This window comes from Neolamprologus multifasciatus, chromosome 4, assembly GCF_963576455.1.
Source record: "Neolamprologus multifasciatus chromosome 4, fNeoMul1.2, whole genome shotgun sequence".
Taxonomy (NCBI): domain Eukaryota; kingdom Metazoa; phylum Chordata; class Actinopteri; order Cichliformes; family Cichlidae; genus Neolamprologus; species Neolamprologus multifasciatus.
Genome location: NC_140442.1, coordinates 1,585,934 through 1,611,863, shown reverse-complemented (window position 1 = coordinate 1,611,863; position 25,930 = coordinate 1,585,934). Strand labels below are relative to the sequence as shown.

The 25,930-nt window shown below is 45.3% G+C and overlaps 1 protein-coding gene across 3 annotated transcripts; it reads left to right on the top strand.

Moving 5' to 3' along the window:
- The first annotated feature begins 7,532 nt into the window (after window positions 1–7,532).
- LOC146519420 (transmembrane protease serine 9-like) lies at window positions 7,533–24,970 on the top strand. Of its 3 annotated transcripts, none has more exons than XM_085157871.1 (10): window positions 7,533–7,657; window positions 11,229–11,249; window positions 11,439–11,601; window positions 11,794–12,059; window positions 12,785–12,930; window positions 13,017–13,320; window positions 18,479–18,650; window positions 20,419–20,672; window positions 20,803–20,900; window positions 23,924–24,970. In XM_085157871.1, the coding sequence occupies exons 1-10, from the start codon at window positions 7,603–7,605 to the stop codon at window positions 24,224–24,226; spliced, it is 1,782 nt and encodes a 593-aa protein (XP_085013997.1). In that variant the 5' UTR covers window positions 7,533–7,602; the 3' UTR covers window positions 24,227–24,970. The 3 variants fall into 3 exon arrangements, with proteins under 3 accessions (XP_085013997.1, XP_085014000.1, XP_085013998.1); XM_085157874.1 differs by having other exon boundaries at window positions 7,537–7,657; window positions 11,791–12,059; XM_085157872.1 differs by lacking the exon at window positions 7,533–7,657 and adding an exon at window positions 8,636–10,089 and having other exon boundaries at window positions 11,791–12,059.
- The last annotated feature ends 960 nt before the right edge of the window (window positions 24,971–25,930 follow it).

Sequence of the window (25,930 nt, the reverse complement as noted above, 5' to 3'; positions counted from 1 at the left end):
GCGGGAAAAAAGGTGAGGAGAGAGAGTGAGAAAGAAAAAAAAAAACAGCCGGCTCACGTCGTTCACTTCAAAGAGTCGGCTCGTTCACGACCGACACATCACTATTGTGAAGGTTCATTAGATGGACTACCTGAGCAGCCCGAACAGGCTGCTAAACTATTTCCTTGTTGTCACTGTGGTAAAAGAAGCTGAAATGGATTCAATGGTTTGTGGAAAGACTGAGTGTCACGGCTGGGCAGCAGTCAGACCCAAGATGCAGATGGCAGTGGAGATGCAGGTGGAGATTTATTTACAGTGAAAAAGCCAAGGTGAGGGCAGAACTAAACATAAAACTAAACTGGTGAAACTAACACAAACAGAGGACACAAAGCGAGGAACAGAGAGACACGGCGTTATACTAAAACGATGGAGAGAAATGCAGTCGACACGACGAGGAGCACAGGCAGACACGCAGTATAAATACACTCACCAGGTAATCAGGAAATGCACACAGGAGGGGACACAGCTGGAACTAATGGGCATAACGAGACACAAACCTACAAAGTAAACAGGAAACTCACAGACTGTTTCACCAACACCAACTCGGGCACACGAACAGAACAGAGGAAGGACACAGGTAGGGATGATAGAAACACTAAACACACAACTCAAACCATAAGAACAAATACAAAACAGTAGTGATGGTGAGATGAAGCCTCATGATGAACTGAAGCTTTCCACCCAATTGGTCGACTCATGGTTCGAAGCATTGTGATGATTCATTTGCTCTACTGCGCCATCAAGTGGACAATTCAAGTGAAGCGGGCTCTGTGATTATAATGATGTGTAAACCTCTAAACTGAATAAATAAATTGTTTTCTTGGTTATTTATCCCGAATATTGTCTCAGTATGTGTGATACAAAAGAGAAAGTGGAAACTATCAGGACAGAGTTTTGGTATGATTGTGTAACTGTTAGCCTCAGACAGTCAGTCAATAGTATAATTCAGATCATAGATCAGTACATTTGCATATTTTTATAACTATAAAAAGAAAGCTGACACTTTCGAGACTTTATCTAATGTGTAAGCATCACAGCAGATGCCTTAGATTAGAATAAGTGAGCTGTCGGCTTTCAGCCCCGACCGTGTCCGTGCTGTCTGGTGAGAAAGGCGACATTTCACTGATTCTGACACGTCAGCGCTTTGTGTTTACGTCTTTGTGCAGAATCGGTGTACCTGCTCTCATTTACTGTTTTAGCTGTTTGGTGGTGGTTGAAATGTAGTAATATTTATATTAAAAATCGATTCAGGATTTTAATGAATCTGTATCACGTTATCCAAGCTAGAATCGATTTTAATCGATAATCAAAACCCGCTAGTACCTGTGTAATCATGCTTATGTACATCTGGATAATGACACAAACTAGTATTTGGCGCTTCACTTTTTAATAAACTAAAAGACAGAAATCAGATTATAGGATCTGTAGTGTTGTTTATTTATATTATGGTGCTTATCATTTGTGATATTTATTACTGTGTGCATACTTTATTAGGAGAGATAAAATAAAATAAAAAATCTCTTCCTTGCTGGTTCCATCGAAGAAGAAATGCTCAAGTAACCATGTAACACGTACGTAATCCAATCCCACAACACAGTGTGATGGGAAATCAGCTGTGTTTTTCTGCCCATTTTATTTCGAATCTGGCGCGAACCGGCGAACCAGTCCCTGAATCAGTCACGTGGTACGGACTGCCCGCGAGGCCTCGAACGTCACTGCATACGTAATCAAAGCAAGCCTCGATACGCGCTTCACAGACACGCCCCCGAGATTACCCGACACACGATTCGACGCTTCGACACACAGGACACATCACTACAAAACAGCAGAAACTGGAAAATAATAACAATAAACTCAAAACACTGGGTTAACGACCCAGGACCATGACACTGAGATCCCTGAAGGTTAACCCTTTAAAGCCGGTCAGAGCAGCACGCTCTGTTTTGCGTAACTATTTTTTAAATCCCGGTAGCTCTGCAACCACGTGAGCTAGCGCAGTAATTTTTTTTGCATATGAAACCTGAGGAGTTGTACTTACATCTTATGCCATCAGCTTGTCCTCGGTCACAGTTTCCTTCCACATAAAGCTTTGCAAAAACTGCATAAAAAGCACTTGCAGCAACAAAAACATAATATTTCAGAAACACGCTTTGCCGATCCGATCAGCTGTTCATAACACTTCCTATGTTGGAATAGATGTCTGCGCGAACTTTTGCATGTCCGCCATTAACTGCCCAAAACCGGAAGTGATGTCATTTTTGCGGAAATGTCGTTTTGTTTTTGTTTTTTTGTTTTTTTTTTGTTTTTTGTTTTTGCCATCAGGGTCTCATGAGCCTATACTGGTGTTTTTAAAAGTTATGTTTGACTTTATGACTTTCTGTGTCGTTTCTGGGATGCTTAGGACTCATATTGCACTGCTGGAAATAGTTTATTTTGATGCATATGCTGCTTTTTTGCAAATTTGCATTATAATATTTATTTTCGTTTTTCCTGCAGTGTATAAAAATTGGTGTATTTCATAAATAAAACTATGAAGACACTCAAAATAAATTTCCTGTGGTGGGAAACTATTTTGTGCAACTTTTTTGTATTTACAGTTTTGAGGGATAAGCCTCTTAAATTTCTCTAACTAGAAATATATGTTAAAAAAACAAAAACGATTTTCAATTTTTTAGTAGTTTATTGCACTTAATGCAGACATATTATTAAAATCTGGGCTATAATGGTTGTATTGATGTATAGCAATTTGAAATGCTCCCAAAAATGGCTCTACAACATGTAAACATAATATAAGCTCTAGCGGACTTAGTTCTATGGTAGGTCTTAAAGGGTTAACTGACTCTGATCAGAAAGTCTTTCCTTCATCTTTTTTTGGCTATGATAGCGCCTAGTTAAACATGAAAACCCCTCAGCAAACAGCTAAAAAAAATTTCTGCTGATTCACCCTGAAGTATTTTCTATTGTGGTTTCTATTGTTTTCAGATTGCTATCGGATTCCCTTCAGGGTTGTAAATGAAAGAGACATAGTTTCGACATGACGGTCGTTCGAGATGTGCTCAGTGGAAATTTCAGTGTTTCGCTTGTTCTAAAACATCTGTTTACTGAGACTCTGACTAAAGTTGATTCAGAGCAACCTGATGCAGTTTGACCAGTTTATTCTTGAGCAAGCAGCAGGTTTATTGTTGACACTCCCCACAGTGTCGGTCCCACTGCCAGTCACGGTTCTGGGTCAGTTTCTACCCAGTATTTTGAGTTTATTATGTTTTGGTTTAATTTTCCATCAGGGATTGTTTTCTTGTTCTCTTGTTGTGTTAATGATGATGATGATGATGATTATGATGTTTATTATTAGAGTTTCATGTTTCTGTTTATTTGTGTTTAGGATTTGTTCTTCGGTTGTGTCTGCTTAGTATATGTCTAGTTCCATGTGTCATTTTCTGTCTGTCTCTCAATGTCGAGTCTGCGTCTTAGTGTGATGGTTTCTTGTTCCTGTTTTATTGTGAAGGTCTGCGTCTCATGTGAGTGTGTTCAGTTTTACCTCTCGTCTCGTTAATGACTCCCACCTGTGTGTAATCTCCCTGTGTTTCTCTGAGTGTATTTAAGTCGTGTCTTCTGTGTTTGTAGTTGCTGGTCCGTCTGTGTATCCACCATGTTTCATCCGTGTGTTCCCTGCCGTCACCATCTTGTACCGTCGTCCACCTTGCTTCATGTTTGAGTTCCGGTTCGTATTCAGTAGTTTAGTTGTCTCCAGTATAGTTTAGTGTGATCTCTGTTTCCGTTTTTCCACTGGCGCTTTGTGTTCAATAAACCACCTTCACTTCTCCACTACTGCCTGCGATTGGATCCTCATTTATTATTTTTATACGGCTCATCTCACTCGCCGTGACACTGCCAGCGCAGTAAAATGAAGGATGCAAATGCATTGGCTTCATTCACAGAGCAGATGTGTGGTATATCTGTCCTTTATTATCTCTGGGTGAGTCCTACAGCACAAACAGAAGCTGCTTCCTTAATGATTTGCATCGACTGTTAAAAGGGTAACAACGAAACTTCTCCGATTTCCATCCCTGCCATCAGGATTAAAGAGCAGAGTGATCAGCAGGTTATGTTGTTTGTGTTAGGGAGGGGCACGGTGGCGCAGCCAAGTGGCGGAGGGCTTTCGCTTTGGTGGCCTCAGAATCTCATCTCTGATTTTTGCAGATGATGTGGTTCTGTTGGCTTCATCGGGTGAGGGCCTCCAGCTCACACTGGAGTGGTTCGCAGCCGAGTGTGAAGCAGCGGGAATGAGGATCAGCACCTCCAAATCTGAGGCCATGGTTCTCAGCCGGAAAAGGGTGGAGTGCCCACTCCGGGTCGGGGATGAGTTCCTGCCCCAAGTGGAGGAGTTCAAGTATCTCGGGGTCTTGTTCGCGAGTGATGGGAGAAGGGAGCCGGAGATCGACAGACGGATTGGGGCTGCAGCTGCAGTAATGCAGACGCTGCACCGGTCCGTCGTGGTGAAGAGGGAGCTGAGTGTAAAAGCGAAGCTCTTAATTTACGGGTCGATCTACGTCCCTACCCTCACCTATGGCCACGAGCTGTGGGTAGTGACCGAAAGGACGAGATCGCGGATACAAGCGGCAGAAATGAGCTTCCTCCGAAGGGTGGCTGGCCTCTCCCTTAGAGATAGGGTGAGAAGTTTGGCCATCCGGGAGGGGCTCAGAGTAGAGCTGCTGCTGCTCCACATCGAAAGGAGCCAGCTGAGGTGGTTCGGGCATCTGACAAGGATGCCTCCTGGGCGCCTCCTAGGTGAGGTGTTCCGGGCATGTCCCACCGGGAGGAGGCCCCGGGGCAGACCCAGGACACGCTGGAGAGATTATCTCTCTCGGCTGGCCTGGGAATGCCTTGGTGTTCCCCCGGATAAGCTGGAGGAGGTGGCTGGGGAGAGGGAGGTCTGGGCCTCTCTGCTTAGGCTGCTGCCCCATGACCTGGCCTCGGATAAAGCGGATGAAGATGCATGGATGAACTATTTGTAGCAGATAACTGGCAGAGGCACTACACACACCTGCACAAACAAACTGGTTACAATATTAAAATGTTTTATACAAATGCTCCCTTTATTGTGCAAAAGCAACACAGGGCATCAGGTAAAATAATCTCCAACAATCTGGCCTGCACCGGTATAAATTACAACAACGACCTCACAACAGTTTGCACTCTTTAATGTTTCAGGTAAAGTAGGCACCACTGATTTATGTCATGTACTCACCTCCTCGTCGTTATTTATCCACGCCACACCTCTGTGTGCTCTGTGAGATCATAACATCACAAAGACTTGACAGTCTCCAGGAATGTGGACAGGTGAGATTCACCCGGTGACACAGCAATGGTTGTTGTTTTTGTGCAGATCACGTGAGGGCCCGGGAAGTATTTGGGACATTATTAAATGTTCTGCCAGCCGTCACTGTTTATTTACTGCTTCACTGAGTGAATACACAAAAGATGGATGAAGAATCAACTCAGCTGGTTTTAACCTAACTGGAAATGTCCTCATGTCATTAAACCACATTACAAGTGAAGCAGCGTTGAGTATTTGAAATGTACCATCAAAAATACAATTACCACACTGATCCTTCAGACATGTCTGCTGGCTTTGCAAAGCTGGTTGTGGAAAAACTGAAGGGTACAGTTCTGAGCCACCTCCTTTTAATTCTTATCATGGAGGAAAATGTCAAATAGATGCTATAGATGATTTAATGATAGACTATAGGCAGAGTTTGGATGTGAATATTTGGTGTGACCAAGTTGTTTCTGAGCTCCCTGTCAGCTCTGAGGACCCTCAGGAACCGTTCTCCAGGTGTCTTGAAGGACAGTCAGTGCTCTTTGGATCTTTCTGCATTTTGTTCTGTTCTCTGTCAGGATGCTGCCACACTGCTTCAGCTAATTTGAGGTCTGGACTCCGGAGAGGCCGATTTATGACCGATAGTATCTCATTTGAAATACAGGATAAAGACATGCTGTAGAAGAGCCAGATATTAATAATAAGTAATGTTTCAATGCACAGAAGTGTATAAACACAGTGCATCATGGGAATCCTCTACACCTATTGCAGCATAACTAAGGGAGGCTGGCCCATATGTGGGCCACCAAAGGGCCGTCATTCTTTGCAGTATGTGGACCATGTGTAAGTTGTGTGCAGCTACGGGGCAGTTGCAGAAACACTGCTGGCCCAGAATAGTTTCAGCTCTGGCCCCAGATGTCAGCAAATGTGAACCTTAATCAAGCCATGTAATAAAAACATGTGCTGGAACATGCAAAAGTGACATGACAAAACTATGTTCAGACATTGAATGACTGACTCTTATATAGGTTTCTAGTTTTCTTTCTTTTCTAGTCTGTGCTCTATACAACATGCCACATTCACCCAATCACACTGAGTGCTTCCTAACTACATTCATACACATTCACACTCTTGACATGTGGACTGAAGGAGCCAGGGATCCAACCACTAACCTTCTGACCAGTTGGTGAGCTGGTCTACCTCCTGAGCTGCAGCCACCCGGTGGTAAACATGAGTAAACCGTCACTAGGTTTTGGATAAAGTGTACACTCACAAACCTGTCAAACCTGCATTTGAAACGTTGGCTACCATAGCAGTACAGTATTGCAACATGGCATTTGGGTCTTCTAACTAAAATAGGAAAATAGGAACATAAATAGTGCCATCATTGCCAGACCTGACCCACATCTGGATGACATACACTCTGTCATGACACCGGTCAGTTTGGAAACCGAAGGCTCTGCCTCCCATTCTACTTTTAAATACTCTAGGAACAACAAGTAGGCCTGCAGAGCGAGAGCGAAGTGCTCTAATAGGGTGATATGGTACTACAAGGTCATTAAGATAAGATGGGGCCTGATTATTTAAGACCTTGTATGTGAGGAGCAGGATTTTGATTCTGGATATAAACACTCACTGTTGTACCTTTCTCCTGACCTCTGTACATACATAATGAGTGATGAGTCATCACCTGATCTGTTGCCACTTATTGTGTATTTTGGCGTAGCGCAGCCTTTACTTCTAGTTTCCTTTTAAGATTGGTTCTTGGTGGCCAACTTTCCACGAAGACATTTGTGACGTTTGTGATGTTGACTAAAGGCGCCTTCAGTGCAGGCTAGTTTTAAAAGAAAGATTTCCTATAATTGGACCTACTTTCCCTGCAGACTTTTGTAAATGAAATCCTGCTGAGGGGAAATTTTTCTCTGATGAAACTGCAAACGAATGATATCTGAGAACAGGTCCTCAGGTAAAGGAAAAATATTCCAGCCTGTAGCAGGGCTTTGGTTTCCTCATGTGCAATGGATAATTAATCTAAAAAAAGTAAATCATTAATAAACAAGTTCAAGACTGATGCCTGAAAGCTGAAATTCCTGTTACAGCGTGTCTGATGTGAGGGGGATCAGGTGAGCTGCAGTGAGGTGTTGGGCGTGTCAGAGAGAGGTGTGTTTAATGCAGACAGAGAGGAGGAGGAGAGAGGAAGGTTATTTAACCTCAGCAGGTCTGGAGGTTTGGATCTTACAGCGATGGCTTTCTACAAAGTGATGTGTTTGGCTGCTGGGCTGATGCTCCTGACCCAAGGTAAGAGCTCTCTGCACACACCTGCATCAGGTACGACTCAGAGGGCGAAAACACTCAGGAGCACATCGCTTCACTTTAAAGTGACACTGCAGGAAAAGGAGGACTGGTGTTGTGCTTTAGCTTCATCTTTATCTTGGTGATGGAAGCTTAAACACAGATTAATCTGTTTGGTTTGGAAGCAGCTGAGAGGCTGAACAGCTCTCCATCAATCAGCGTCTGTATCACAGTTATTAGAGCTGCTTTATTTTATTTTAGCTTTTAATCACTTTTTAACCTTTATTTTATTTTAATGTTTTTTTCTTTCATATAGTTTCAGTTAGTTTTTAAAATTGCAGTGACATGGGTGATATTAATCAGCAGTAATATTAAGTTCAGAGCTGGTATTACAGCACAAATACTTTGAGTCATCTGTAGATGTCAACCAAGTATTTGGTGTCAGGTCCTGGGTCTCCTGACCAAGTGTTTTTAGTTCTTTGTGATTTTTGTATTATTGTACTTGTGTGTGATTTATTCTATGGTTTCTAGTTTCGATCCCTTGCCCTTCATGTCTCTCTGTGTCCCCTCTGTTCTGTGTAAGCCTGTGTCTGCATGTTTGAGTTTCCCTGTGTCTTTTGGTTCATCGAGTCCTCTGCCTTACTGGTTATGTCTCTGTTTCTTAGTTGTTGTCTCCAACGTGTCAAGTTCGCGTCTCTGTGTCATACTTCCTGTTTTACTTTGAAGGTCCGTGTCTTATGTGAATGTGTTTAGTTTACACTTCCTTGTCTCGTCAGTCCTGATTTCTCCCAGCTGTGCTCTCCTTCTGTGTCTCATTCCCCTCGTTACTTCCCAGTGTATTTAAACCCTGTGTTTCTGAGTCAGTGTCGCGTCGTACCCTCAACAAGTTGTGTGTTTTGCCTCCAGCGCCAGTTCAGTATTTCTGCTACAGTGTTTTAGTTTGTCTTTTGGTGAGTTTAGTTTAGTAAGAGGTTTTTCCCAGCAATAAAGCTGTGCTTTAAGTTGTACTTCTGTGTCTGAGTCCTGCATTTTGGATCCACCACTCTTGCTTGCCTGCCTGCCACACAGCCTACCATGACATTTGGACTCGAAGATTTTTCAGTTTTATTGTTTGTTCTGCGAAATAAATTTTTTTCAGCCTTAGTTGTGGTTCTAGTGAACTGTGATGCCTTTGTGCTGTACAGCGTTAACCCCGATTCTTTTGTCCCCATGATAGAACAGAGAAAACCGACTCATAGTGGGTTAAAACATTTATATTTCTTTTTATTCAATCATCTTCCGGGAGAGAGAGACCCCTGCACAGCCCAGACACCAGTTGCAGGATCTCTAACATTAGAATCATAAACTGTCTCATATAGGTTTTATTTTGGTACTTTACACGTCACAGTTTTGATACAAACATTGCTTATATGGCAAAGTTCCTCTTTTCTGTCTGGCTTCCTGTAGTTATTAATATACTTGTACAGCTCTACACTTCCTGTTTTCAGTCTGGGTGAGCACTTAGTTTGTGAGTCAAAAGTGGCCTTGCTCTACAAACCTTCATGATTAAAGTACATAAAACAATATAATAAAAAAATAAGGATGCTAAGTGTAATGTTTGCATGCCTCAAACATTAATGATAACTCCTTCAGTATTTCTCAGTTCCATTCTTTAATTCTCAGGCTTGCAGCGGCAACACAGTCTGCAGCGCTAACTTGTTCATCTACCGTTTTCTGTTGTCTCCTTTTTCTATATCCTCCTTCCGCCTTACATTCGACCTTTCAAAATAAAAGTTCTGTAAACATCACACTAAGGATATTAATTACATGACAGCCATCACAGCCTGAGGACATAAATCACCTCTCATAACATGAGATTCTGATCTGTACAGCTTATTATTCACACGAATGATTTGATTACAGCACATGTACATATTGGGTGTTTTGGGATGTGATAATGGAGTTAGAAGAGAGCTTGCAGTCACATGACGTCTTTTTTTATTGGAGTAAAGATTTTTCTTTGAACGTATTCTCGGCTTTGTGGTTTGGAAGATACTCTCACAAATTAAACTCCAGGTTTCTGGAGATGATGCAACAATAATAAACTAGTTTCAATGTGAACTGCAGGCAAAGACATGAGACTAAAGCAGGGGTGTCGAACTCCAGGCCTCGAGGGCCGGTGTCCTGCAGGTTTTAGATCTCACCCTGGGTCAACACACCTGAATCACATGATTAGCTCATTACCAGGCCTCTGGAGAACTGAAGACATGTTGAGGTCATTCAACCATTTAAATCAGCTGTGTTGGATCAAGGACACATCTAAAACCTCCAGGACACCGGCCCTCGAGGCCTGGAGTTCGACACCTGTGGACTAAAGGAAGTAAATTTGTCAGTTTCACACCTTGACGTCATCTTAAGATGCTTTTATTACACATGAATGGAAGAAGTCACTCCATCAGGTATAATAATTGTAGTAAGATTTTAGAAGATTGAAGTGTTGAAGAGATTAAACTCAGACTTAGAAATTTATTTGGTGTATTGATAGAACACCAGATAACAACAGTAACCTTACGGCACTTTGAACTGCAAAGTAAAGACCATAACGATCACTGTAGGGTCTTTAAAGTTAAAAACTAAGAGGACAAACTCTGCAGGAGAGCCAGGGTCAGGGTGCGGCAGTCACCTACCTCGGCAGTTTGGCAGGGTGGGGAAGGAGATGGAAAAAAAGCAGAATGACAGACTAAAGGTGAGAAAGCACAACAATGGAACGACATGCTGCAATGCTGTGTAAACACAGCTGACGGGTTTGTAGAGCCGTTAGCATAAATCTGACATTTTTTAGTGAAGTGGTGGAGTGAAGGTTCTTGTGGCTGATTGTTACTGATTATCTGTTTGTGAGATTAATTAAGGCCGAGGAGATGTTTTGAAAAGATGTTTGAACTCTGAATTTTTGTAGATAAATGCAAATAATCTGAGGTGTGATGACAGGTTTCCTTCGTGATGATAAGCAGGAAGTTGGTCGCGTCCTGAGATGGCACCACATCTCGCTATGATTGCAAAACACTGATGAGGAAGGTGAATCTCCAGAAGCAGAACAGGCTGTCTCAGTAAATATCTCAGAAAACCATTTTCTAATTAACGATGGAGTAACTATGGAGGGCGAGGACTCTGCTGGGGTCAAGCATGAAGGATTAGTTGTACAACACACAGTGTGTGTCCTGTATTTCTCTGTGTGAGAGACCAACATCGACAGCTCGTCAGTCTTTTCATCTTACTGAGTCACACAGTAAACCCCTCCTCCCTCTGAGTCTGACACACACACACACACACACACACACACACACTTTTATGTATACAAAATGTATGTATATAACAGATGTACACAACAATTGCAACATTAATGGGGGTCAGTTTGGTTCTAATGATTTACTGTTGCACACTCTGGTGGATGTTAGAGGAACTGCAAGTCTTGGCTTAATTTTTAACACTCTTGCTTCTAGCAAACCAGACTTTTCCACTATTATTACAGACAGTGAACTAACCACAGACAGATAAATGGAGATTTTTAGTTTTAAAATGGTTTGTTTCTGTTTTTCAGAGTCTGAGTCACAGCTGGATGGTAAGATAAAGCTTCTTTGTGTAATGACTTACTTTTATGTGTAATAAATTTTTAGTTTCATACGAATATTAGTTTGTGAGTGAACTGTAGACCCCCAGGATCACTGTGTCCTCACTCAGCAGTTTGTAATGCTGAGAGTTTACAGCTCTTACAGTAATGCTCACTCTGTGTTTTAATGTCTGTCTTCAGTTTGTGGTCAGGCACCTCTGAACACCAGGATTGTAGGAGGACAGGTGGCCCCTGTTGGCAGCTGGCCCTGGCAGGTCAGTCTGCAAAGATTTGGGTCCCACTTCTGTGGAGGATCCCTCATTAACAGTCAGTGGGTGCTGACTGCTGCTCACTGCTTTCAAACGTGAGTAATGAGGCTGAAGCTGCACACTAAACAAGATTTAAAGACACTGTGAAAGGTGCTAATCTGGGGGCTCAGGGGGGTAACAGGATCAATATTTAACAGGGTGGGAAGTCAAACTTTATATATGTTTTCTCGTCTATAACAATTGTAATAAGTGTGCACTTTTTGTGTCGCTCCTGATGATCTCAGCAGTACTACAACCAGTCCGACTGTGAATCTGGGCCTTCAGAGTCTACAGGGATCTAATCCCAATGCAGTGTCTCGGACAGTAACACAGATCATCAACCATCCAAACTACAACTCTGATACCGATGACAACGACATCTGCCTCCTGCAGCTCTCCTCACCGGTGACTTTCAACAACTACATTTCTCCCGTCTGCCTGGCAGCTTCAAACAGCATCTTCTACAGCGGTGTTAACAGCTGGGTCACCGGCTGGGGCAGAATTAGAGAAGGAGGTGGGTCATAAAGACACCTGATCGTTTTTTAATTACTCATGACTATAATGTACCATTTTAGAAATAAATTGAGCAATAAAATTCTTATGTAAGGTCAAGGTCTGTGGAGACGCATTAAAAAACGAAAGAAACACAGAGAATTAAAATTTAACAAATGCAAAAGTTATATATATTATTATCATACACATTATGATAATAATATATGGAACAAGGAAACACACAACCATGAGTGATGATGCAACAAAAAGGAGATCTGAGGCTACAAATACACACAAGAAAACAGGGGGGGGAGGAAACACCTGGGAGAACAGCTAAAAATACGATTCAAAGGAAGTAAAACTTCTGTCTCAGAGAAAAACCATTACCAAAATACACCAGGATGTAGCTAACAATGAATCAGACACACAACACACAAAGAGAAACACTCCAAACTAAACAAATAATATTAACAAACAGAAATACAGTAAACCACAAAAACTTTAATAATTAACCTTTACGGTAAAGAACCCTGGGACTGTGACACTTTTTCACATTTCTTTGTGTTTTACTGCCACCAACTGTCAGCCAGTGGAACAGCACAGGAGAACCCACAGCAGATAAACACGTCTCACTGTCTTTGTTTGCACATGACTGCACTTTGTTTTTAAGTTTGGTAGAGCCATCCTTTGAGTGCATTTAATCAATCACGTTTCTTTAACCTGACTATTCTGGGGGGGTCCCTTCAGTGCCCCTACCTTCTCCAGAAAACCTGATGGAGGTGGAGATTCCTGTTGTGGGAAACAGGCAGTGTAACTGTAACTATGGAGTGGGAAGAATCACTGACAACATGATCTGTGCCGGGTTAAGTGCAGGAGGAAAGGACTCCTGTCAGGTGATTGTTGTTACCTGTGTTTGGCCCATTTTTACCTTCTACAGTTTCTTCTCCTCAGCTAACAGTAAATGTTTCTGCTCTCAAAGGGAGATTCAGGAGGTCCAATGGTGATCAAGCAGAACGGTCGCTGGATTCAGGCGGGAGTCGTCAGTTTTGGGAGAGGCTGTGCCAGGCCGAATTTTCCAGGAGTCTACGCCAGAGTATCCCAGTACCAGACCTGGATCAACAGCCAGATCTCCTCCAACCAGCCGGGCTTCATGACGTTCACGTCCACTGGGACCAACAGTGACCTCAGTGTCTCCTGCACAGGACTGCCACCAGTGCCAACCACCACTACCCCTACTACCACAACCCCTACTACCACGACCCCTCCAACCACGACCAGCAAACGTATGTTAAGCACCAACCCTAAAACCATCACCTCTGTAGCTACCACCACGGATACCAATACAAAACCCACAAATCCTACAACAACCACCACGCCTAAAATCAGAAATGTACTGATCACTATTTTATTTGATTCCAACCAGCTGATACCGAGTTGTGTTTACTTCAGTTAACAAGTTTACTTTGTCATATAACAGTCATATTATAAGACACTGGATTGAAATAAAATTTTTCACAGACAATGTAATAAATGACAACCAGAAAACACAAAGAGAAGACACAGTCCTAAGGCCTTTTTGATTTAAGAACCTGATGAACGAAGGAAGCGAGGGGGCCTTCACAGTGGAGAAGCCCTTGTTTTTGCATCTGAGACGATCCTCTCAGCCATCACCCTGTGTTGCAGTCTTGTTGTCAGTCATGCCACTATACCATGGTGCGATGCAGTTCATCAGGATGCTCTGAGTAGTGCTTCGGTAAAAGCCTTCTAAGGAAGTGATTCCTCCTAAGGCACAAAGGATGAGGAAGAGTTCCTCACTTACTTCAACCTCCTGAGGAAGTGCTTGCTGTGCTGAGCCCCTTCTCAGCCAGGTGTGTGGGTTTCAGAGTCCAGAAAAGCCCTTCATTGATGTAGATGCCTAGGAATTTTGTCCTGCTGACCCTCCGATGTGGGATGTCAGCCTTTGTTAAAGCCCACAATCAACTCTTTCCTCCTGTTTATGCTTTTTTTTTTTTTTTTTTTTGCCTGTCCCGTTTGGCTCTTTTGCCATCAGAATTATTGTCTAAAGGCGAAGAAAGATGCCCAACGGATTTTCTTTACCAAATTGACCATCCCAGCTTTGCCGTAATGGTCCATTTGATTCACCTTTTATTCTTTATTTTATTTTCACTTGCTGAATACGGGACAGACTTGACTGGGGGAAAGAAAAGGGAGAAAGAAAGAGGGAAAGAAAAACAGTTGAGAAGAGGGACGGGGGAGAAGGGCAAAAAACAAAAACCAACAGAATAAGCAGAAAAAAAAAAAAAGAAAAAAAATACATATATCGATCACCTGGATCACCTGTTGAGAAAGAAAAAAGAAAACAAGCAGAAGAAAACGAGAGTAATACAATAAACCACATCACAATGATATATGGGAATATGACAGTAAATACTAAATATTAAACATTATTGTGCAGCACGTAAGATCGACAGCACAGTGTGCATTGAGGTAGGAGCCAAAAAGGGTGTAGTTTGTGTGTGTGATCACCCGTGTGTACACCTGTGAGCATGGACGCGCTTGTTTTCTTAAAAGGTTCCCTCATGTAATGATCTGCTAGAGGGTGTGGGGGGCCACTGCCCCGTCCTCCAGGGCATGAAGCAGGTATGGAGGAGATCAAAACTCCAGACATCCAGAGGCCCCCAGAACACAAGAGACCAAGGAAGACCAACAGAGGGGCAGCCGTGCCACCGTCCCAGAAAGAGCTGAGGAGAGTCCCAGATGAGGGGTCACCCAGCAGCCACGGAGCAGAAGCCAGGGGGGGCTGCAGTGACGTGCCCGTGAGCTCCGCCGGCAGCCAGCTGTGCCTGAGTGACCGAGCCCCAGGCCGAGAGGCCGGGGGCACCCCACCTCCGAAGTGGCCCAAGCGAGCCCCAGGCTCCAGGCCCCGATAAGCAGCCGCCAAGGAGTGAGCCGGTGTGTACCCGGACGCCCACCCCCGGACACAAAGAACCACCAACGCACCGATGTCTGAGGGAGTCCGCCCCCGGCAGGGGAAGTGGTGGGGGGAGATAGGCCTCCAAACCTTGGAGGGCCTGAGCTGTCCTCAGAGAGGTGGCATCTGATACCCAACCTGACATATAGACACAGACATACAGGCACACACAGATACAAACATCCATTCCCACCCTCATGCTCTCATATGCACTTACTCCACACTCAACCAACGTGGAGACAGACATAAAGAGACGCTGTACACACAATCACACTCCCCAAGCGTACTCTACGAACCGGGTCTAGGTACCCTTGCCCCTGGAGGGGGGAACTGCACCCAGACCCAGGTTGTGTTACCCTTTTCCCTGCGGTGGGGAGAAGCAGACCGCCCCGACTCCGCAGCAGCAGGGAGGCCCCACATTCCGGATCCCAGTCGGACGGCCAACTCCTCCTCCTAGCCCCCCTGCTCCAGCAGAAAGCAGAGAACGAGGGTGAGAGAAGACTCCTAACCTCCCTCCACCCGCTCATTGTAGTGTTGATGTATGTGTGTTCTAAGGTGCATTTAAAACCCAGGAGGGCATGGAGCTACCTGCCAGAGAGCAGCAGGTAAGCGCATAGTCCCTCCTGCTAGCCCTCAATGTCTACGTGTATTTAAAATTGAGAGGTGGGCAACGACGCCGGGGGTGAGGTGTACACCCTGATGGTAATTGGGATTCCGTGTAGCGTGCCCACCCCCAAGATCCTATATGTATGTGTAATGAGAGTGTGAGTAATGTGAATGTCTAAGTTGCGGGATAAAATTGAGGCAGAGGCAGCCAGAAGGGGACAGAGGGGGGGGTTACCTCCTCTGCACCCTGGTGACACACCCCTACTCCAAGGCCCTGCATGTGTGGGTGGTTGTGGTGGAGCGGGAAGAGGGAAGCAGCTGGAGATGGGGAGGGAAGGAAGGGAGGGGCAAGTGACCCCTCCCTGGGGCCAGCTCCCCCGCTGACCCCAGTAGGCACCCCCATACTCCGCGACCCGCCAGGGAAGGGGGGCCCAGGCCCATCCGAACCGGGGCCCAGTGCAGCGGCGCCGCCCGGCCCCACAGAGCCCGGGGCAGTCCACCCAACCCCACAACAGAGAAAACTGCACCCACCCCATCATCTACTCATCTTCCAGACTACATAAGACAATAGACGCCCAGGCTGAGATCTTCCTCCACCTCTCCTGTATCTCCCCCTCTTGCAGAGAGAGTTCCTGAGAGAGGAAAGCTCCTGCAAGATGTGACAACCCCCCCCCCACCAGTTGAAGAGCCCCCCAGGTGGCTCGGCGCACCGGCGGCACCCCGCGCCAGTGGCGGGCCCCCATATACCCACCGGCCCACAACCCCGGCAACACACCAACCAGGACCCAGGCCCCCGAGGCCCGGCCAGGGCCCCAGGCCAGAGCCGGAGCGCCCCCAGAACCTCACGCCCGTCCCGGACCCACCCAGGGGCAGCCAGGCTACCAGGTCAGTAACCCCCGTCCGTCAGCACAGACCCTCCCCTAGCCCCGCTGCACGTAGCCACGAGGAAGCCGTCACCTAAGAGCCAACAGAGCCCCTAATTGGCCATGACCGCTACCCCGCTTCCTCCTGTTTATGCTAAGCTAGTAGCTAGCAGTCTCTACATCGGCTCACTAACGGTTGCACTTCTGCTCTGTAAGATGTTTCAACTGAAACTGAAACAGAGTGAAGTGCTTAGTCCTAGCAGAGAGAGAGCTTCACCATCAGTTACAGTAAGATGACTGTGTTAAAGGTTGAAGGCTGAAGTTAATAAGCAGAATCCTGGCATAGCTGCCCTTTTGTTCCAGGTGAGATAAGGTTTCTGGCAAAGAACACAAATCTTTGCTCTGATGTGACCTAGGAGAAGGCATTCGAAGCACTTCATTATGACAGACGGCAATGCCACAGGCTGACAGTCGTTAAGACAGGTGTTTCCTTAGGCACTGGGTGGATTTTATGGGCTATTATTACTGAAATCTACAGCAATGTGTGCGGAGTCTCTGGGATCACTGAATTTATTTTGACTTTGTCCCATGTCTAGCACATTCTGGATGTTATAGATTTAATGAAGTGATATCTCGTACCAGATGACCACAGATTAAACAGTCTAAGGGAGGAAGGTGAGGATCTTTCACAATGGAGAAGCCCTTCTTTTTGCATTGGTCCTTAAAGCTTAGTCAAAGGAGCTTGCAAAGAAAAGCGTCTGGACTTTCTTTGCAAGCTCCTTTGACTACGATGACCTGGATGACTGAGAACCTTCACAGACATTCTCCTTAAAGCTTAGCTATCGCTCAGGAGAGTTCAGTACTTGCCAAGCAGAGGGTTGCTTTGCTCAATTATCAGAAGGCAGCTTCCCTAATTCACAGCCTTTTCCGGACCTCTGATATCATTAACGCACTGTGACATCACCCGAGCACCTGTCTTTGTAGCTCATTATAGAGTCAGTCTCCAGTGTTGGGAAGGTAACTTTAAAAATTTATTCCACTACAGATTACAGATTACATGCCCCAAAATGTATTTTGTAACGTATTCAGAATACATTACTCAATGAGAGTAAAGTATTCTGAATACTTTGGATTACTTAATATATTATCATGCTTTTGTCAACTACATGAATGTACTATTGCTGTGAGATTTATTACTATTACTGAAGGTTACTCACCATACCAATACCAACTAAATGTTTAAATCTTAATATAAAACGAGTAACAGCAGGGTGGACATTAGGTAAGGCTGCACTTTTTGCAAAGATCTCGTATAGAAAACTAGTATGCTAATATGGTCCGCGGCTCTGAACCATAGTAAGGGACCTCTGGCTAATACATCGCGTTCATGTCGGGCTTGTAGCTTTTTTTGAATAATACTTAAAAGTAAAGGTAAAGTAGGGGTGACATGGGCCGTGAGATTGAGACCCAGGCATTAGAGCCTCTTATTGCGTGTTTTGTTTGGGTTTCCACTGGTGTGGAATTACCAAAAATAAAGAGGGCATAGCCTAACATATGAAACCGGAGAAGACCGCTGTGTAATCCATTTATTTCAACAATGTAACTGTATTCTTAGTACCACCTTTTAAAATGGTAACTGTAACGGAATACAGTTACTCATATTTTTTATTTTAAATATGTAACGCTGGTACATCTATTCCATTACTCTCCAACACCGTCAGTCTCCAACTACTGGCGATTAACTTTTCTAAAAACCTTAACTGATAGTTTACACAGGCAAAAATCACATTTTCTCCAGTGATAAATGCTATTTTTTTAACATTAAATAAAAATGTTTTGTTTCTTTAAAAGTGTTTCCCCTCACACCCAAGTGGCTTCTTTAGCTCTAAAACCATCCTAGGATGAACTTGTGTGCTTTCATAAAGTCTAAACTTGCTGACCTGAAATGATAGTTAAAGATTTTAACATTTCTTTGTGTGTGCCTCTGGTTTTTCTCCTCAGCGGTGTTCTGTGGACAAGCTCCGAAGAATTCTGGCATTTTGGGAGGAACCTCAATGGCGACAGCTGGCTCATGGCCGTGGATGGCAAGCCTACAGAAGAATGGAAGTCATGTGTGTGGTGGGACTCTGGTGGCCTTGGACTCAGTGCTGAGCAACGCCAACTGTTTCTCAAGGTGAGTTGCAGCTGAAGTTGAAGACTCTGATCTAACCAGAGTCTGGAACTTGACTCTGGTTCCAGACGCAGAGTCTGGTTTTCTTGTAAAACAAAGGGGGGCCCAGCAAAAAAGTTTGGGAACCAATGGGTTAGATTATGATACAACTAATAAGTGATGTCGATAAAAATTATGAACAGAATCGGTGACAAAGGGCAGCCCTGGCGGAGCCCATCACTCACCGGGAACGAGTCCAACTTATTGCCGGCAATGCGAACCAAGCTCTTGCAACGGTTGTATAGGGATCGAATGGCCCGTAGCAATGGGCCAGACACCCCATACTCCCGCAACACCTCCCACAGGACATCCCAAGGGACACGGTCGAATGCTTTCTACAAGTCCACAAAACACATGTAGACTGGTTGGGCAAACTCCCATGCACCCTCAAGTATCCTCGAGAGGATAAAGAGCTGGTCCAGTGTTCCGCGACCAGGACGAAAACCGCATTGTTCCTCCTGTATACGAGGTTCGACTAGCGGACGAACTCTCCTTTCCAGCACCCTGGCATAGACTTTCCCAGGGAGACTGAGGAGTGTGATCCCCCTGTAGTTGGAACACACCCTCCGGTCCCCCTTCTTAAACATGGGGACCACCACCCCGGTCTGCCAGTCCACGGGTACTGCCCCTGATCTCCACGCAACATTGCAGAGGCGTGTCAACCAGGACAGCCCTACAACGTCCAGAGCCTTCAGGAACTCGGGGCAGACCTCATCAAATCTTTTTCCTTGGCCTCTCCGAACTCCTCCCACACCCGAGTTTTTGCTTCCGCCAGCGTCCGCGCCGCATTCTGCTTGGCCTGTCGGTACCTATCAGCTGCCTCCAGAGTTCCACAGGCTAACCAAGCGCGGTAGGACTCTTTCTTCAGTTTGGTGGCTCCCCTCACCTCAGGTGTCCACCATTTGGTTCAGGGGTTACCACCACATGTGTCCTGGTGCCACATGCACTTATGGACACTCTTATGTTCGAAAAATTAGCCAGGTATAGTGTATTATACAGGTAGTGTTTTATGATGTCCTGCTCTAAGGACCACTTATACTTCTGTGTTAAATGTAGTCTGTAGGTATATCATATTTTACAGCATAACCTGATGTACACCTCCATAGAAATATGATTATGCTTTCACTCAGACTGGAATGACTGTGATTGGCTCGTTTGCTACCTTTGTTTTCTCCTATGCATTTCTGGTTACTTTTTCTTCCCAGTGCCCTTTCAAAATCTACAGGAAGAGAATCAACAAACTCCATCAAGAGCTAGTATTTCAGCAGCAACATTACCAAACAACTCAAACCCACCATACATGAGTATGAATGATAGATGCGGGCCACATGCATAGACTACATTTTAGGCCCAAAAATAAAGAGAGCAAAAGCATAAATTAAGCACTAGTCTATACACAGTTGCTACGAATCAGCAAGCACCTTTGTATTGCACTTCCAGCCCCACTCCTCAGTTACATTTCTTTAAGTCGGTATTTCATGCTGACTTAACGTCAGCTCTGCATGGATGACACTGATGTCAGGAATGCTCCCTTCTATATGGCTCATCTTCTCCCCAGCTTGTGTTGGCCAATTATGCTTCAAGAAAGGTGGGGAGGTTTAACACAACCATTACAGGTTGACATAACGAGTTCAAATCTGTAGAACTTGGGTCCCATGAAGTTGAGTGTAAAGGTGTAGATCTTGTTTGAAGCTGATGAAGTTTATGTTTGTGTGCTTTGTTCCTCCCACAGCTCCCCTGTAGCGTCCGAGTGGACTGTCGTGTTGGGACGTCTGAAGCTAAATGGATCCAACCCCTTTGAGGTGACGCTGAATGTGACAAATATCACTCTGAGCAACACGACCGGGACCAACATAGCCATCCTTCGTCTATCTGCCCAGCCCACCCTGACCGACTACATCCAGCCCATCTGCTTGGACAACGGGAGAACCTTTGCCGAGGGCTTGGCGTGCTGGGCGGCCGGTTGGAGTCCTGGAAGAGGAGGAGGTGAGTCAGCAACATGAAGGCTGACAGAGTTCTGCCCAGACTCTGCACCAGTCCATCTCTCAGATTACACATGTGGACCACTGCACTTACAGTTTCTTTAGTGAAATTTTCTTATCTTTCATGATGTTAGCTGAGGAAGTTATGCAGCAGTTTAACACCTCGGTGGTAAACTGTGGGAACTCATCATCGAGTGAGAGCATCTGTACAGACGTGTTTCCACTGCAGCAGGTAAATGACAGGATTCTTCTTCTTATAACACTGTCTGCTGACATGTTGTTTATTCTGGATCTTGCATTTAGCTGCTTATCAGAAGCAAAGCTTTAAACAAAGTTCTCTGATTTCTCCAAATGTTCAGAAACTGAATAAAACTCTTTAAAATGGTTTAAACCTTTAACTGGAAGATTTTAAAGTGTTTTTAGCAGCTCTGACTGATGACTGTGTACATGTAGATTTTATGTCCCGATGACCTATAGTACACTCGGGTAAAGAGAGGGGCTGAGCTGTCAACTGATCACCACCTGGTGGTGAGTTGGATCAGGTGGTGGGGGAGGACGCTGGACAGACCCGGTGCACCTAAACGCGTAGTGAGGGTGTGCTGGGAACGTCTAGCAGAGGCCCCAGTCCGCGAGATCTTCAACGCACACCTCCGGCAGAGCTTCAACAGCATTCCGAGGGAGACTGGGGACATTGAGTCCGAATGGACCATGTTCAGCGTCTCCATTGCCAAAGCTGCTGCATTGAGCTGCGGCCGCAAGGTGGTTGGTGCCTACCGTGGTGGTAATCCCTGAACCAAATGGTGGACACCAGAGGTGAAGGGAGCCACCAGGCTGAAGAAGGAGTCCTATCGGGCTTGGTTAGCCTGTGGGACTCCAGAGGCAGCCGACAGGTATCGACAGGCCAAGCGCAATACGGCCCCGGGCAGTGGCTGAAGCAGAAATTCGGGTGTGGGAGGAATTCGGAGAGGCCATGGAAAAAGACTTTCGGACTGCCTCGAAGAGATTCTGGCAAACCGTCAGGCGTCTCAGAAAGGGAAAGCGGTGCTGTACCTGCACTGTGTATAGTGCTGGCAGAGCGCTGCTGACGTCGACTGAGAAAATTGTCAGGCGGTGGAAGGAATACTTCGAGGACCTCCTTAATCCCACTGACACGTCTTCCGAGGAGGAAGCAGATTCTGGGAATGAGGGGAATGACCCGCCAATATCCGGGGGCGAGGTCACCGAGGCAGTTAAACAACTTCTTGGTGGCAGAGCCCCTGGTGTTGATGAGGTCCGCCCCGAGTTCCTGAAGGCTCTGGATGTTGTAGGGCTGTCCTGGTTGACACGCCTCTGCAATGTTGCATGGAGATCAGGGGCAGTACCCGTGGACTGGCAGACCGGGGTGGTGGTCCCCATGTTTAAGAAGGGGGACCGGAGGGTGTGTTCCAACTACAGGGGGATCACACTCCTCAGCCTCCCTGGGAAAGTCTATGCCACGGTGCTGGAAAGGAGAGTTCATCCGCTAGTCGAACCTCGGATACAGGAGGAACAATGCGGTTTTCGTCCTGGTCGCGGAACACTGGACCAGCTCTTTATCCTCTCGAGGATACTTGAGGGTGCATGGGAGTTTGCCCAACCAGTCTACATGTGTTTTGTGGACTTGGAGAAGGCATTCGACCGTGTCCCTCGGGGTGTCCTGTGGGAGGTGTTGCGGGAGTATGGGGTGTCTGGCCCATTGCTACGGGCCATTCGATCCCTATACAACCGTTGCAAGAGCTTGGTCTGCATTGCCGGCAATAAGTCGGACTCGTTCCCGGTGGGTGATGGGCTCCGCCAGGGCTGCCCTTTGTCACCGGTTCTGTTCATAATTTTTATGGACAGGATTTCTAGGCGCAGCCAAGTGGCGGAGGGCTTTCACTTTGGTGGCCTCAGTATCTCATCTCTGATTTTTGCGGATGATGTGGTTCTGTTGGCTTCATCGGGCGAGGGCCTCCAGCTCGCACTGGAACGGTTCGCAGCCAAGTGTGAAGCAGCGGGAATGAGGATCAGCACCCCCAAATCTGAGGCCATGGTTCTCAGCCGGAAAAGGGTGGAGTGCCCACTCCGGGTCGGGGATTAGTTCCTGCCCCAAGTGGAGGAGTTCAAGTATCTCGGGGTCTTGGTTGCGAGTGATGGGAGAAGGGAGCCGGAGATCGACAGACGGATTGGGGCTGCAGCTGCAGTAATGCGGACGCTGCACCGGTCCGTCGTGGTGAAGAGGGAGCTGAGTGTAAAAGCGAAGCTCTCAATTTACCGGTCGATCTACGTCCCTACCCTCACCTATGGCCACGAGCTGTGGGTAGTGACTGAAAGAACGAGATCGCGGATACAAGCGGCAGAAATGAGCTTCCTCCGAAGGGTGGCTGGCCTCTCCCTTAGAGATAGGGTGAGAAGTTCGGCCATCCGGGAAGGGCTCAGAGTAGAGCCACTGCTGCTCCACATCGAAAGGAGCCAGCTGAGGTGGTTCGGGCATCTGACAAGGATGCCCCCTGGGCGCCTCCTGGGTGAGGTGTTCCAGGCATTTCCCACCGGGAGGAGGCCCCGGGGCAGACCCAGGACATGCTGGAGAGATTATATCCCTCGGCTGGCCTGGGAACACCTTGGTGTTCCCCTGGATAAGCTGGAGGAGGTGGCTGGGGAAAGGGAGGTCTGGGCCTCTTTGCTTAGGCTGCTGCCCCGCGACCTGGCCTCGGATGAAGATGGATGAAGATGGATGGATGGATGACCTATAGTTTAGAAAATACATAAACTAGGTGCCCATTTCAATATGGAAGATGAGTGGTCAGATTTGAAGAGCCCCTTCAAAACAAAATTAATCCTGAAATACTCCGACTAGGGCAATACGAGGAAAATATAATATTGTGATATTTTTTGGCTATATTGTGAAACACGATAAATGTAAAATGTCTTGAGGCCAAGTGCCCCAGTACCGGGAGCAAAGGGGCTTAGCTGCAGTTTAAACCTCTGTGCAGTCAAGTTTCCTTATATAAATATTGGCATGTGTGTATCCACAGAAACCTCTGAATCTCAGCTACAACCACCAATTGATAATATTAATGATCCATTCACAGCGTGTGGGAGAAACAAAAACTCACAGTGAATTATGTGCATGTACTCGATGGTTACGATTAACCATTGTATGTAGAATATTATAATATAATAATAATAATAATAATCTAATATAAAACACAAGATTATATATATATCAGATAATAACTGACCCTTTCCGTCTTTCAGGGTTTTTCTGGCGGCCCGCTGATGTGCAAGCAGAGCGGTTCTTGGTTCCAGGCGGTCGTGTTAACAGCTCCAAGCCCCTCCGCCAGGAGGAGACAAAGCCCAGTCATGATCTTCACCAGACTGAGCACCTTTGATGCCTTCCTGACGAAGACGCTGGGGACCCGCTTGTCTCCAGCCTCCAACACCACCACAACTACCTCACGCCCCGTATCACAAAGCAGCGGAGGTCATCCTGCTCACTCCTTCATCTTTGTCTTCTTCCATCTCGTCAGCCTCGGCTTTTGTCTCCAGCTCTTCCTGTAGAGAGTCTGACTTGATCGACATGATGTGATGGACACAAATGAATGTGAACAAGCTTCGACTCTAACACTTTACAGGCTTAAAGCTGTGTATGCTAATCTTTGACTTGATTCTGCTTCAATCGGTTATCTAGAGCTCAGTGGTGACGTTTGGGCGGGTTTACTGTCAACTAAGGGTGACGTTAGTGTACCACTGCCAAGAAAATTAAGCTAGTTGTGTAATGTGTGCCATATCATTTTTGAGGTGCAGCATTTTTATCATGAATTCTGACTCATAGTGTGTACTGTACACTTGTTTATGATTATGCGTACCAGACTTGACAAGATGTTTGCCAGATGAAACTAAACTTTGGTATAAAAATGAAGAATTCCTTTAAACTTGCACTGAACATGAAAATTTATCCCAGCAGTTCATTATCTGCACTTGTTACATACATATCTATATATTCGAGGTAATAACGGTGAATGGTGTACAATCTTTATAATTTCTAAATCTTTCATTCATTTTCAGGAGTATTGTGTAATTCTAATAAAATTGTAACACAAATACTGCTAATAGCATATCCTGCAGTCGTAATTAATCTGATTTAAAGAAACATATTTTGGAGCTCTCAGGAGCAGGATGATGATCAGGCTGTTCCTCGTCTACCTCGTGTCTGGGCCACAACGCTAAGTACTCAAACTATTGAACTGCAGTGGAAAACAAATGTGTAATTTGAAGGAAAAACAATAAATATCCAGTAAATGCTATATATATATATATATATATATATATATATATATATATATATATATATAAACCCTCTGTCTTTCTTTGTTTTCGATACATATATTCATTGTGGGATTTTTTTATTTTTAGTTCATTGGGGGATTTTTCTGGGGAAAACCTGGTCTTGTTAGCAGACATGGCATCCATCCCACTTTGGATGGCGCAGCTCTCATTTCTAGAAATCTGGTCAGACCTGTTAAACCCTCAAAAACATGATTGTCCAGAGTTGGGACCAGGAAGCAGAGTTGCAGTCTTACATGCCTCTACTCCACTCCGTCTTATTAATCAACCACAGACCCAGACAGTGTGATGTAGAGGCTGTGTGTAGGCAGTAGTTGTAGCAAGGAGGACTAAAAAGTACAGATTCAGAACAAAGATTATTTCTAAATCACTAAACTGGCAGAAGGCCAAACCACACAGCAGGGGATGATGGTAGATCACGACACAGACAGATGAAAACAGGGCTTATATACACAGAGGGAGCCATCAGGAAATGAGAGACAGGAGGGGAACACAGCTGGGGCAAACCAGGGCTGACGAGACAAAGGAAGCAAAACCAGAAACATTAACATGAGACACAGACTTTCAAAGTAAAACATAACACAGAGACGTGGACTTGACACAGGAATACAGAGGACAGGGGAACAGCAACTATGGATCACAGACAGAGAACCAGAACACTAAAACTCTAACAAAACCCACACAGAGAACCTAAACTAAGAATAATCCTATAACCCATAACACAAAGATAGAATATAATGAAATAACCAAAATCAAAGAACCAAAAACACAAAACATGGGTCGACAACCCAGACAGAGTTTGTATCCATCTCAGTTGGTATCTGGGTCATTCTATCACAAATCAACCAAGTATTGAATATTTATAATGTGAAATTTTTGCTTCATATAATCAAATACTTTTCAAGAAATCCATATATC